General features: G+C 40.9%; 2 protein-coding genes across 2 annotated transcripts in view; one reads left to right on the top strand and one right to left on the bottom strand.

Moving 5' to 3' along the window:
- The window catches only part of AVIL (advillin), a 17,266-nt gene extending 13,877 nt beyond the window's left edge, over nucleotides 1-3,389 (top strand). The window contains exons 18-19 of the mRNA XM_012652282.1: nucleotides 1,207-1,329; nucleotides 2,792-3,389. Of these exons, the coding sequence (XP_012507736.1) occupies nucleotides 1,207-1,329; nucleotides 2,792-2,905 (237 nt within the window). The 3' untranslated portion in view covers nucleotides 2,906-3,389. The remainder of the gene's footprint in view (nucleotides 1-1,206; nucleotides 1,330-2,791) is intronic.
- A 1,379-nt stretch (nucleotides 3,390-4,768) lies between these two features.
- Nucleotides 4,769-15,117, bottom strand: part of TSFM (Ts translation elongation factor, mitochondrial) — a 21,024-nt gene continuing 10,675 nt past the window's right edge. The window contains exons 4-7 of the mRNA XM_012652294.1: nucleotides 13,224-13,352; nucleotides 12,364-12,486; nucleotides 7,125-7,212; nucleotides 4,769-5,281 (exon numbers count right to left, since the gene is read on the bottom strand). Coding sequence (XP_012507748.1) covers nucleotides 4,875-5,281; nucleotides 7,125-7,212; nucleotides 12,364-12,486; nucleotides 13,224-13,352 — 747 coding nt within the window. The 3' untranslated portion in view covers nucleotides 4,769-4,874. The remainder of the gene's footprint in view (nucleotides 5,282-7,124; nucleotides 7,213-12,363; nucleotides 12,487-13,223; nucleotides 13,353-15,117) is intronic.

The following is a 15,117-nucleotide window of genomic DNA, read 5'->3' as shown; positions in this document are numbered from 1 at the left end:
AAAACAAATTCTGAGTTTGAAGAGGCTTAGGAAAAAACTTTTTTTTTTTTTTTGAGACAGGGTCTCGCCCTGTCGCCCAGGTAGAACACAGTGGCGTCATCATAGCTCACTGCAACCTCAAACTCCTGGGCTCAAGGGATCCTCCTGCCTCAGCCTCCCAAGTAGCTGTGACTACAGTTGTGCAGAACCACGCCTGTCTAATTTTTCTATTTTTTGTAGAGACAATGTCTTGCCAAAAGATATTTTTCTCAGTTTCTGACAGTGAAGTCCACAAAAACTTAGGTCATTTACCCTTATTTTAATAGTTAAAAGAAGCAGAGCCTCAGGCCAGGAATCCAGCAGTTCATTAACCTCAGGATGAATGCATGGTACCAGGTGTTCAAACCATCTGGCAATTTTGTTCTTTGTGCTTTACAAATTCAGATTCCAAAGCTAATGTTGATGTAGTGTCTTTAAATTGTATATAAGAAAAGTATGGGCCGGGCGCAGTGGCTCACGCCTGTAATCCTAGCACTCTGGGAGGCCGAGGCGGGCGGATTGTTTAAGCTCAGGAGTTCGAAACCAGCCTGAGCAAGAGTGAGACCCAATCTCTACTAAAAATAGAAAGAAATTAATTGGACAACTAAAAATATATAGAAAAAAAAAAAAATTAGCCGGGCATGGTGGCACATGCCTGTAGTCCCAGCTACTCAGGAGGCTGAGGCAGTAGGATTGCTTGAGCCCAGGAGTTTGAGGTTGCTATGAGCTAGGCTGACGCCACAGCACTCACTCTAGCCCGGGCAAAAAGAGTGAGACTCTGTAACAAAAAAAAAAAAAAAAAAAGAAAGAAAACTATGGCTTCATTCCGAAGTCATTTAAAGACTGGAAATGTAGGGCCTAAGTGCCCCACAAGAAATGCCAAGAGAAGGTACGTGATCACAATATTTAAATAAGATTTAGGCACAGCATGTATGCCAAAATGGATATACAGGACTCACCTTAGACTTACTGAATCAGCTTTCCCAAGAAGGATCCCCAAATCTGAATATTTTTGATTACCAGATGACTCTGACATGCAGCTAGGTTTGGGGACCATTGTTCTGAAAGATGATTACAAAGGGTTAAGTGGCATAAGTCAGAATGTTAAATGTGACACACACACAGAACTGTGATCACACAGACACTGAACAGTCTATTCTCCTGTGTTTATATTCTTATCCTACCTAGGACATGAAGACCACCACCCTCTCCCTGAATTCTGACAGTGAGCCAAAATATTACCCCATAGAAGTTCTGCTGAAAAACCAGAATCAGGAGCTGCCTGAGGATGTGAACCCTGCTAAAAAGGAGGTGAGTGGCTGAAGGTACCGTATCTGTGGTAAGTGGAGCTCTCCGTGATAAAGCACCCATCTCAATAAATGGCCTAGGACAGTTCAGGTACATCATAGGCACTGGATGGACATTTGAGCTACCCAGTGGCTCAAACCAAAAACCCATGGCTCCTTCTTGATTCTTTTGTCGCACCTCCTACATCAATCTACTAGCTGGCCTCTGTTCACTCCTCTCCATCTCTCTGCTGCCAGTCTAGTTCAGCTATCATGGACTACTGTGATCCAACTCGTTTCCAAGCCTGTCCCTACAATCCATTCCCCACACAACAGCCAAAGGGATCTTTTAAAACAGATGGCACTGTCCCATTTAAAAGACCTCAAATGGCTTCCCACTGCACTTAAAAAAAAAGAATCAGAAAGCCTACATAATCTGGCCCCTGCCTACCTTTCCAATTTTGTCTCATATACCACTACCCTCTTTACTTACTACCCTGCATCCAGTGGCTACTTTTCTGTTCCCAAATATGCTTATTTCAGCCTCTGAGCCTTTAGGCTTGCTAGTACTCCTGCCTGAAAAAAACATTGTTCTTTCAGATCATCACAGAACCAGCTCCTTCTCACAATTTAGGTCTCAGCTCCAATGTCACCTCCCTAGGGAGGCCCTCCCTGACCACCCTAACACTGTTTCCCTTACCCCCTGCAGTCCCTTGATATGTGTTCATTGTCAATCTCCCCGTCTAGTAATATCCTAAAGAGGAAGAACCTTGTCTGTCTTGTTCACTACCATATCCTCAGGTTTTCAGCACCTAAAATGGTGCCTAGCAGATAGGGGGCACCTGCTCAGTGAATGAATTAACATATTCATGTTGAATGAATTAATTCACTTTCCCCTTGAAGAAGCTGATTTGGGAAGGTCTCTGGATTTCCCACAATGTCTTATCTAACTAATTCTTAAGTATCTGGACTACGACTTTCTTGAAAGCAGAGGCCCTATCTTAATAATCTTTACTTGGATACAAAACATTCATTACAACATTAAATAAATATTAGGAGAATTTTATGTTCTCAGTTAAGATCCACCTGATCTTGCATTTGAAAATTTCTGGATAAAAATGGTTGTTAAGGGCATAAAGCAAGGAAAACCATCACTTGATTTAGTTCTCCATTCTGCCAAAATCTAATGTCTACAATTCATCCATAATATATAACCCACTTGTTGCCTTCTGGCAAGAAACTGGTACTAGCTGGGGCTGTGAGAGCAGTGAATCCAGCAAGCTTCTTCCACAGGTCAAAATGGGACTCCATGACCTGAAGAACACCTCTCCAATGAATAATTTAAGTCCATTACAACGTTTCTGAGAAATTCATTCTACTTCCCCATTCAAGCACCTACTTAGGACTCCCAGTTGTGCCCACTCTCCTCACCTCTGTTGGCATTGATCGGTCTCCCTTCTAACTAGAAACTTTGTTTTCTCTCTTAGAATTACCTCTCTGAACAGGACTTTGTGTCTGTGTTTGGCATCACAAGAGGGCAATTTGCTGCTCTGCCTGGCTGGAAACAGCTCCAATTGAAAAAAGAAAAGGGGCTTTTCTAAGGCAAGAAGACATATGCCTACTGCAAGACCACATAAGAGAGCAGATAGTGCCAATATCAGAAAAGAATTCACCTACCAATTTCTGCCTGATATTCAGCTACTTAATTTATATACAATAATCTGCAAATCATAGCATGTTCTCCATTTTTTTCTTATCCTTGCATTCCTTGGTTGTTATATGCCTAAAATGTTAACCCACTCACTTTTTGGGTTTTGTGGCCTTCTAGCTAAAGCCTCAGGAGAAAGCACTACAACTGCATGAATCTGGAGAAGTCCAAAGAAAGGCAACCAAAAAACTAAGCTTAAAACATTTAATATTGTGCCAGGACCTCCATTTGTTGGAAATTTTTAGATCAGTAGTTCTAAAATCCATTTAACTGTAAATCACTGAATCACACATATACCCCAGGGTCAAAATCCAAATGCTGAGATCTGTTACGTGCCAGAGCATTTTTAACTTTTCAAATAAAGGTACCTGTAATGAGCAAATGGAGTTCTTTTCAGTATTTGGGGTTTGCTTGTTATGGTAATTTTTTTCTTTTCTTTTTTTTGAGACAGGGTCTCACTCTGTTGCCTAGGCTGGAGTGCAATGGCACGCATAGCTCACTGTAACCCTGAACTCCTGGGCTCAAGTGATCCTCCTGCCTCAGTCCTGTACGTGTATTCACTGCCATGCCTGGCTAATTTTTTAAAACAAATTTTTTGTAAAGGGTCTCACTATGTTGCCCAGGCTGGTCTCAAAAACTCCCGGGTTCAAGCAATCCTCCTGTCCCAGCCTCCCAAAGTGCTGGGATTACAGGCATGAGCCACTGCACCCAGCCTGTTACGGTAATTTTATGTTATGTTGGGAGAAATGTTTCAGTACTGGGAAAGTAAAGCAATGTTTAGTGAGCTCTCTGGATAACTGGCCCACTCTAATTCCAGTTTCTGATGCAAGAATGTCAAAACCTGCCTTACAACTATCCAGGAAACCTCAGGACCCACCCACACTCTATTATCCAAGAGAAATAGGGCCATGTGTCATTAATTTCTATAAATGAGGCCAGAACCAGCATACCACTGCAGAAAGCCTTCAAAGCATGGTACAGACATGAACAAATGAACCCGCAGTTTCTGGACAACTCTAAGTTTGAATCAATAATTCCAGAGAAATCCATGTGGCAGAAGTAATATAACTGGGGAAGTTCCAGGGTAGAAGCATAGTTCAAAGTGTCACACAGTGAAAGGAGAACAAAAGAGTTCTATCTCACAGAAGGAGTAAGATAGAATGTATGAGTTAGAAATTTCAGGGACACCATAATAAATCCATGTTGAAGGGAGTAGCAGCATAATCGTTGATGCCTGTTTTTGAAGACACTGCCAGTCACATCAATAAGGCCCACTTGTTGTTTTCTAAAACACGTCACAAGAAAGGCACAAAACAGCTAAACCCAGTATTATGCAAACATGGAAAAAATTCTATTCTTTTTATTATATAACTATTTTATTTAATACCTTTACCCATGAATTATGTAATTTCATTATAAATTCAAATGAAAAACAAATTCTGAGTTTGAAGAGGCTTAGGAAATAACTTTTTTTTTTTTTTTGAGACAGGGTCTCACTCTGTTGCCCTGGCTAGAGTGCCGTGGCATCAGCCTAGCTCACAGCAACCTCAAACTCCTGGGCTCAAGCGATCCTTCCTGCCTCAGCCTCCCGAATAGCTGGGACTACAGGCATGCGCCACCATGCCCGGCTAATTTTTTTTCTATATTTTTTTAATTGTCCGATTAATTTCTTTGTATTTTTAGTAGAGACGGGGTCTCGCTCTTGCTCAGGCTGGTTTCGAACTCCTGAGCTCAAACAATCCACCCGCCTCGGCCTCCCAGAGTGCTAGGATTACAGGCGTGAGCCACAGGAAATAACTTCTTTTGTAATGATGTCCAGAACTAAAAATAAACATTTCTCCTGGGCTAAAAGTCTCTGGAACCTATTCAGCCTCTGCTGCCTCTTCACCTTCTCCACATTCAAACCGCACAAAGTCTATTACAGACACCCCCTGGTGCTGCACATACTGTCCCAATGTAATGGAGGGATTCAGCAAGTATGGCTGGGACAGCATCTTAGTCTCTGCCTCCCCCCCAGGCTCATCGTCCAGGGAGCCAACAGAGAGAGGAGCCATGCCCACCACATGCTGCCCGAGGCGGCGGCCAAGGTCTTCAAGGTTTGCTTTCTGCTCAGACGTCTCACAGACAACCAGGGCCCCATACTTGCCCAGCACCAGGTTGTGAAGGGAGGGACTGTGCATTCCTCCATGGACATAAGAGCCAATGTAGAACCCAGATGGCACCTTCACCCATGCAGCTCGTTTAAGAATCAGGTTTTCTCCCAGTTTCCCTATAAAAAAGCAAAAACAAAAACAAACACACCACCAGAATATGATGCCTGTGGTGGTAGCAGAATATGCACAGAAGAGGCCAAGTTGGAAGAAATCCCTCTCCATTTACACTGGATATGCAATCAGATGGAGAGATAATCATTTTCAGATTTTGTTAAAGAGGAAAAGGGATGTGTGGGGAGAGGATGAAGGAAGTGGAGAGTACCTTTAGTGAGCACCAACTACATGCCAGGCACTCTTGATATTTAAAAACATAGGCTGTGGTGTCACACAGACTCAGGTCTTCAGTTCTGCCTCTTACGGCCATATAACCTTGGGCAAGTGACTTAATGACATAATCCCTTTACTAATTTATCAAGCCTTAGTTTCCTTATCTGTAAAATGGAGATGATACTGCCTACCTTTCAGCGTTATTGGGAGAAATAAATAATAAACGTAAACACTTTTACTACAGTATCTGGCACGTAGCACTCAAATGCTGGTCATTATTATTATGTTACACTTAGGCTTAGAGTACTTAAGTAATCCACCCAAAAATACACGGCAGAGCAGAAATTAAAACTCAGATCTGGCCCAAAGCAGTCAGGGGCTTTTCCCCACCAAATTACCATCCCTCCTGAATACCACCATAACTGACACAACTCCTGATCATCCACTGTATCAGGAAAAAGTCCACAACCAAAAGCCCCAGAAAATCCAAAACCCCACGTCATCTGATAGTTTCAACTTCCTCTCATCAAAAATAAAAAGATAACATTTTCAGAGTTGTTTATGAGAACCAAAAAACAGATATTCTCTCCTTTCCCTTAGGATGCTATTTCCTTCTAACGGAAGTCCAAATAAGCCAGAAGGTAGGAAAATGTAGGAGAATAAACAAAAGGGTCTGCACAAATATGCCTGAAATTAGCCATAGTTATATTTAACACTCATAAAAAGGGAAAATTTGGAAACTAAAACATATTTTAAAATAGGTCAAATCATCTACCCAATAGTTAATTCCCAGAAACTGACAAGGCTGAAATATCCAATTCTTCCAGAATTTCTTAATAAGCCCCATACATAGCTGTCTGCCTGGTTTCTCAACCATGACTCACTGAAACATCACAGACCCTGCAAGATGACCTGATAAAAACAGAATTGATGCCTTGACTGGAAATTTCAGATGGGGAATAAATTCCCAGCAAGCTCCAACCCCATCCCTCCCTTCCTCGCTCCATCAAGGACACTTAGGAAGAAAGAAAAATACCTACCAGTCCAACCACAATGATCCAGATATGGTTCCCATTGCCAATGGGTTATACAAGAATGTATCTTCACAAATTCAGGACCAGAGTTTTTGAAAAGAGAGATCAAATTCCTAAAAACGGTGCCCCTAAATTTTCCTGGATCACTTTATAAGGAAGATGAAATAATCTTTAATATAGTATTTTTCCTATACTACATACACAGATAGTCAACAGGAAGTCAAAGGGCCATCTCTGCCTAAAGACATGCTTTGTTTTATTGGCACGGTTATGAAAATAATTTTAATTAGTTGCAAACAGCTAAAAACTATGAGATTTCTGCACACAAATCTAAATTGTTTTACAGAATTCAGAAATTCTAATGGGACTCTATTTCCCCTGATATAGCAACTGGCTACAGCTTGGTAATGGCACTTCCTTCAGCAGAGTATGAGCTCTTCAGGATGCCTACTGCTCCCTAACGTCTAACACACAAACCACTTCTCACATTCATATTATCTGACCCTTGTATGTATATGAGCATACAAGGAGGAACACCAAAGATACTGAGAGATCCAGTTCTTAATTTCCAGTTTCCATAATATTTATAAATACTCACCAATTGCTAAGGCCAACTGATCCTTGAGAGAACCTTCTCTGTCAGGTCCAGCCGGAAGTCCAGAAAGCTCAGAGGAATTCAAGAAGCCCTAAGTGTACAAAGAAAACAAACATGGATCAGTTCTGCACTATCCAAATTATCAAGAGAATAGACAAAAATAGCCTAAGAAAATTATTTAAGACAACTGAGAGAAATAATATTTTCATTAAGCTAAGGATGTTAAAAATTCATAAGTTTCATTTTTATAAATATTTCATTCCATCACTGCACCCCCATCCCAATTCTATTCCACTCCTAACCTTTGGCCTAACTTCTTAGAATGTAATTCCTAGAAATCAAGAACAATTTTTTTTTTTTTTTTTTAAAGAGAAGGAGTCTCAGGCCGGGCGCAGTGGCTCACACCTGTAATCCTAGCACTCTGGGAGGCGGAGGCGGGTGGATCGTTTGAGCTCAGGAGTTCAAGACCAGCCTGAGCAAGAGTGAGACCCCGTCTCTGCTAAAAATACAAAGAAATTAGCTGGACAACTAAAAATATATAGAAGAAATTAGCTGGGCATGGTGGCGTGTGCCTGCAGTCCCAGCTGCTCAGGAGGCTGAGGCAGAAGGATTGCTTGAGCCCAGGAGTTTGAGGTTGCTGTGAGCCAGGCTGATGCCATGGCACTCTAGCCTGGGCAACAGAGTGAGACTCTGTCTCAGGAAAAAAAAAAAAAAAGAGAAGGGGTCTCACTCCGTCGCCCAGACTGGCGTGCAGTGGTCCAACTGTAGCTCACTGAAGCCTCAAACTCCTGAGCTCAAGGGATCACCCTGCATCAGCCTCCCGGGCTGGGACTATAGGCATGAGCCACCATGACCAACCAGGAACAATATTTTCATACAATCATAAAGCTAGAAGACTTGCAGATTGTTGGTGCGAACACAAAATGGTGCAAATCCAATAGAGAGGAACAATATCTAACAAAACTACGCATACATTTATCCTCTGACCCTGCAATCCTATTTCTAGGAATTTATCTTGGTGATATGCTTTCAACAATACAAAAGCACATATGCATGAGATTATCCATTTAACAATTATTGCTAATCATAAAATTTGGGGAACAGCCTAAATGCCCAAACATAGGAGAAGATTGGTTGAATAAACCATGGCACATGCGCGCAATAGAATACTATGCAGCTGGAAAAAAGAAAAAAGAAGATCTCCATGAATTTCTGTGGAGTATTTCCAGGATATATTATTAAGTGAAAAAAGCAAATTAAAGTATAGATGGGGCCAGGGTGCAGTGGATCACACCCATAATCCCAATATTTTGGGAGGCTGAGGTGGGAGGATCACTTGAGCCCAGGAGTTTGAGGTTACAGTGAGCTATGTTCGTACCACTGCATTCCAGCCTAGGCATCAGAGACCCCGTCTCTATAAAAAAAAAAAAAAGAAAAAGAAAATGTGTATATGCAGGAAAAAAGTGTATATGCATATTATACCACCATTTGTGTAAGAAAAATTTACATAAATACGCTTATTTTTGCAAAAAGAAATACCAAGAAGATAAACACAATCCAATGACATTGGTCATCTACAGGAGTGGCTAGGAATGGTGTAGAAGAGAGTGAAGAGGGAGTAAGACTTCTCTGAGTATACCTCTTTATCTTTGGGACTTTGCTAATGTTTTACATATGCAAAAATAAAATTAAATCAACAAGAATTTGGGGTGAAAATAAAAATTGACAGAAATATAAGACTGTAACTGCATGTCAAACAAATAACATAACCTCACAAAAGGAAAAAAAATCTAATCCAAATAATTTTCAACACAGTCATTTGGGCACATAACTTCAAAGTAAACACAAAAAGAACTACAAAGAAATCTTGAACTCTTTAGTAGTTTTGTTATTTGCAGTGGTCAGATGAAGCAACTCTGAAACAATTTTTTATATATATTGTAACACTCAGTAAATAAGTATATATAAGTAAACATATTGAAGTTGCTAGGAGCCAGTGTTCTCACTATGAGAGAAGGAAGATACAAACATAGAATAGGGGAAGGAAAGGAAGAATTCTATGGTGCTAAATTAGAACTGAAACACACACACACACACACGCACACACTCTGCTGAAAGAAGAGAAAAACAATGACATCTCAGTAAAAATAAGCATGCCTAGGCCAGGCACAGTGGCTCACGCCTGTAATCCTAGCACTCTGGGAGGCTGAGGTGGGTGGATCATTTGCGCTCAGGAGTTCGAGACCAGCCTGAGCAAGAGCAAAACCCCATCTCAACTAAAAATAGAAAGAAATTATATGGACAATGAAAAATATATAGAGAAAAAATTAGCCGGGCATGGTGGCACATGCCTGTGGTCCCAGCTACTCAGGAGGCTGAGGCAGAAGGATTGCTTGAGCCCAGGAGTTTGAGGCTGCTGTGAGCTAGGGTGACACCACGGCACTCTAGCCCGGGCAACACGGTAAGACTTTGTCTCAAAAAAAAAAAAAAAAGCATACCTAACGCCAAGATCTTGGTGTCTAAAAACTATTTCCCCACTAAAAAGGATCAGGACTCCTTGAAGAGGTGGACAAGTCCATGGTTGAGGCAAGGAAAGTAATACTAATATAAATAACATAAACCCAAAATATCTTGTTACAACAAAGAGAAAATACTCAGAAAATGATAAGAACATATCAAAAGGACACTAGAGTCAGATTGCACAAAATCAGCTTGCCCTGGTCAAATCCACTGATAATTTGAATATCAAAATGAATTATAACCTACTGTATAAAATAAAAATCCATGAGTCAATGTTAGCACTAAATAAATCACTAAATAAAGGAGGTAAAAGGGAAATTTCTTCCTAACAGTATAATGCCAACTATTTTTTTTTTTTTTTGAGACGGAGTCTCACTCTGTTGCCTGGGGTACAGTGCCATGGCATCAGCCTAGCTCACAGCAACCTCAAACTCCTAGGCTCAAGTGATCCTCCTGCCTCAGCCTCCTGAGTAGCTGGGACTACAGGTGTGTGCCACCATGCCTGGCTAATTTTTTCTATTTTTAGTTGTCCGGCTAATTTCTCTCTATTTTTAGTAGAGACGGGTCTCACTCTTGCTGAGGCTGGTCTTGAAGTCCTGACCTCAAGCGATCCTCCTACCTTGGCCTCCCAGAGTGCTAGGATTACAGGCGTGAGCCAACACTCCCGGCCCATAATGCCAATTAATATTAATAAAACTAATACATGTAAAAAAAATTATAAGAGAGAAATCATTGTGCTAACTATCATAGTAATAACTGATCCTGACAAGAATCATCAATGGATGCTACAATTAGCATTAGGCAAAAGCTTTTCGGGAACTGGATGTTTACACAGTCTCAAAGAATCTCCCATACAGATTACTTGTTAATTACAAAGAAGAACCTGGCAACTTTACAGTGGAGAAACCTAGCAAATACTACCTTAACATCAAAGTTAACAACATCCATAACAGGACTAACGGTCACCATGTGCCTCCCCATGTGATGTTCTGAGAAAAATTCTGCTTAATATTCCAACAAAAATCCATATTCTGAGTCTAAGTATGAAGAAATATCAGCTATACCCAAATTGAAGGACATTCTACAAAAATGTCCTGTAATCTTCCAAAATGTCAATGTAATAAAACAGACAGAAAGGCTGAGGAACAAAGAAAAGAGATTAAATAGACAAGACAACGAAATGCAACATATGATACCGGACTGGATCCCAGATCAGAAGAAAAACTGCTTAGGGAAAAATATGAATACATATTATATATTATATAAATAGAAATACTGTTATCAATGTCAAAATTCCTAAATGTGATCACTATGCTGTGGTTATATAAGAGAATGTCTTTATTTTAGGAGACACATGCCAAAGGAATAAAGGGTTCTGATATCTGTGGCATACTCACAAAAGGATAAAACAAATAGTGATGCTAATATGTACATAAAAAGCGATAAAGCAAATGCGGCAAAATGTTAAAAAATGGTGAATCTAGATAAAGGGTACACCACAGTCTATTTCAAAATACTGGCAACTTTTTGGTAAGCTTGAATTTTTTTCAAAATAAAAGTTTAAAAAAATCGGCAGGGCACGGTGGCTCACGCCTGTAATCCTAGCACTCTGGGAGGCCGAGGCGATTGTTTGAGCTCAGGAGTTCGAGACCAGCCTGAGCAAGAGCAAGACCCTGTCTCTACTAAAAATAGAAAGAAATTAATTGGACAACAAAAAATATATAGAAAAAATGAGCCGGGCATGGTGGCACATGCCTGTAGTCCCAGCTACTCGGGAGGTTGAGGCAGTAGGATTGCTTGAGCCCAGGAGTGTGAGGTTGCTGTGAGCTAGGCTGACGCCACAGTACTCACTCTAGCCAGCGCAACACAGTGAGACTCCGTCTCACAAAAAAAAAAAAAATTAAAGTAAGAGTCAAAAGGAAAAAAAAATAAAGCTAAAAGGGACCAAAGTTACAAATAACGAAACAGAGGCCCAGGAAAGTAAGTCAATGGCTCAGGGTAATGAATAGAGTTACTGGCAAAATCAAAACTAGACTCAATACAATTCTCAAAAATAATCTTAAACGCTGTTTTCCATATGACTATTTGATGCCAGTAATAATTAACATTTACTAAGAGATCTCAGGAGGATAAGTAAGAGAAAAAAGGTGGTGATAAACTAAAAAAAAATTACTGTTAAGTGGTAAATTTTTCCCTTGAAAATAAGGTGAATCAAAGGCAGACAGATACAATTCCTTCCTTGATCCTTCTACAAGAATATGCTTATTCTCCTAAATTGTGCCTTCTCCAATCTCTACTTAGAAATCTTTTCTTTAGGCCACTCTAGATTTCTGAACTCAAAGCCTCAGATGGCTTCACTGATTTGGCTGACTCCACCCCACTCATTCATTCACTCATTAGACGAAGATTTATTGAGCTCCAGCTAAGTGCTGGGCCCAGTTCCCTTTCATCAGAGATACAGTAGTGAAGACAAATTCCCTGCCTCATGCAGTTTACATTCTATTACGGAAGGCAGACAACATACAAATAAAACTGTAATATATAAGCACCATAATAAAAAATTTTAAATGAGGCAGAATAAAAGGATAGAGCAACAGGAGGAAGGGGACCCCTGTCCAGAGAGATGTGAAGGAAATGAAAAATGAGAATGTCTTAAAAAGGAACAGCAAAGACCCTAAGAAGAGAACAAATTCAGCATGCTGGAGACAACCTCTAAACTTACTTTACTGTATGTGGAGACTTGATCCTTTAGGCTCTGACAATGCAGCATGGTTCCAAGGGCTACTTGCTGGACGAGTTGTTGAAATCTTAAGTTTCTGGAAACAAAATCTGTCTCACAGTTTACCTGTGGGAACAAACTGATGTTGCCATATAAACTGTTTATTGATAGTTTCCAAAAGTACCTTTAGGTTGGAGAGTAAACCAAGATATTGAAAGAACAAGCTACAGATTCAACAGAAATGAATGACCCTAGAATTTTAAAGCTGCAGTTCCTCTCTTAGTTTTAGGCCAGAAACTGAATGAAGTGATTCCTGTCGGGCCAGTGAGTTGGCCGTATCCCACGCATTCAGAAGATGGTTTGATAATGTCCTGAAGGGCTCACTGCAAGTTCACCACTTGCCTGTGGCTGCGTACCGTCATCAATGCACCCTCTAGCCTCCTCCAACTCCAAACAGCTTGTGCTATCATGTTGTTTATTGCCCTCTCTCAACTCTGATCCACATCTGATTCTTCACCAGTTATGGCCCCCAAACCTCCTCTAAAACAGCTATTCTCTCTCCATCAACTAATTAATTACTAGCTTTAAAATCTAACTATTCCAGGAAACAATCAGTGACAAGATATAAGGCGGCACTAAATTCACACTTAGGAGTAATATTCTAGACTGCCAGGCCATTTCCCATAAACACACCTGTGCGTTTCTATACTTCAGTGAATCCATAGCTAATAACTGAGGTCTTGTGAGTTTAACTTCAACTACCCCTTATGGTTCTCAAACAGACCTCTTCTTTAAAGGGTCTACCACAAGCCCCACATCCCAAGGACAGTTGTTCTTGCTATGTGGAATTTCCAACAACTCGCCTCTACTAATACAGTCGTGCTTCCTTCCTGCAACAACCCAATCAGGCCTTCTTTAGTCTTCCTCCCACGGAGCTTGGCAGCTTTGCTCCAGCCCTCCTTCTGGGCCTGCTTGTGGAGCCAGACCTCAGCCTATAAATTGAAAAGAAAAAGAGCAGATGACAAAGTCACAGCATTTAGGACTGAAAAGAGCTCTATGTTCAGATTCCCTGATTCTTTCTGCTTCCCGTAAATTCTCTAATAGAAACTAATCTATCAGGCCAGGCGCCGTGGCTCACGCCTGTAATCCTAGCACTCAGGGAGGCTGAGGCGGGAGGATTGTTTGAGCTCAGGAGTTCAAGACTAGCCTGAGCAAGAGCGAGACCCCGTCTCTATTAAAAATAGAAAGAAATTGGCCAAACAACTAAAAATAGAAAAAATTAGCCGGGCATGGTGGCACATGCCTGTAGTCCCAGCTACCTGGGAGGCTGAGGCAGGAGGATCCCTTGAGCCCAGGAGTTTGACGTTGCTGTGAGCTAGGCTGACACCATGGCACTCTAGCCCAGGTGACAGAGCAAGACCCTGTCTCAAAACAAACAAAAAAAAGAAACTAATCTATCATTTACTGACAGTCTATCACTGAATGCCAAATACCAGGCATTTTTTTTTTTTTTTTTTTTTGAGACAGCGTCTCACTTTGTTGTCCGGGCTACAGTGAGTGCCGTGGCATCAGCCTAGCTCACAGCAACCTCAGACTCCTGGGCTCAAGCAATCCTACTGCCTCAGTCTCCTGAGTAGCTAGGACTACAGGCATGCGCCACCATGCCCGGCTAATTTTTTTTCTATATATTTTTAGCTGTCCAAATAATTTCTGTCTATTTTTGGTAGAGACGGGGCCTCGCTCTTGCTCAGGCTGGTCTCGAAATCCTGAGCTCAAACAATCCACCCGCCTCGGCCTCCCGGAGTGCTAGGATTACAGGCGTGAGCCACCGCACCCGGCCCAGGCATTTTTGTAACTAGTGTTTTGGATAAATTTAATCTTCACAACAACTCTATGGGGCAGATAGTAATATCTTCATTATACAGTCACGCATGTCATGACGTTTTGGTCAACAATGGATTACATATATGATGGTGGTCCCATGATTACAATGGAGCTGAAAAATCACCTAGTGACATAGTAGCCCTCCTAATGAAGTAGTGCAATGTATTACTCACATGTCTGTGGTGATGCTGGTGTAAACACACCTACTGTGCTGCTAGTCACATAAAAGTATAGCACATACAATTATGTATAGTACATAATACTTGATAATAACAAATGACTGTTATTTTATGTATTTACTATACTATCATACTTCTTATTGTTAGAGTATACTCTAACTTATTTTTAAAAAAAAGTTAACTGTAAAACAGCCTCAGGAAGGTCCTTCAGGAGGTATTTCAGAAGAAGGCATTATTATCAGAGTTGACAGCTCCATGCATCTTACTGCCCCTGAATACCTTCCAATGGGGCAAGATGTGGGGGTAAAAGACAGTAATAGGCCCAGGCTAATGTCTGTATTTGTGTCACAGTTTTTAAAAGTTTAAAAAGTAAAAAAAAATAATAATAATAATAAAAGGGAGAAAAAATGACTTTAAAAATAATGTAAGAGAAAGTGGTTTCTAAATATCTTTACTCGGTGGACTCTTTTCTGTTTAAATAGGATAAGCCTGTAGTCCCAGCTACTCGGGAGGCTGAGGCAGAAGGATTGCTTGAGCCCAGGAGTTTGAGGCTGCTGTGAGCTAGGGTGACGCCACGGCACTCTAGCCCGGGCAACACAGTAAGACTTTGTCTCAAAAAAAAAAAAAAAAGCATACCTAACGCCAAGATCTTGGTGTCTAAAAACTATTTCCCCACTAAAAAGGATCAGGACTC

This window comes from Propithecus coquereli, unplaced genomic scaffold (assembly GCF_000956105.1).
Source record: "Propithecus coquereli isolate 6110/MARCELLA unplaced genomic scaffold, Pcoq_1.0 Scaffold111, whole genome shotgun sequence".
NCBI lineage: Eukaryota > Metazoa > Chordata > Mammalia > Primates > Indriidae > Propithecus > Propithecus coquereli.
The sequence above is the reverse complement of the archived record's forward strand: the minus strand, read 5'-3'. Positions and strand labels throughout refer to the sequence as shown.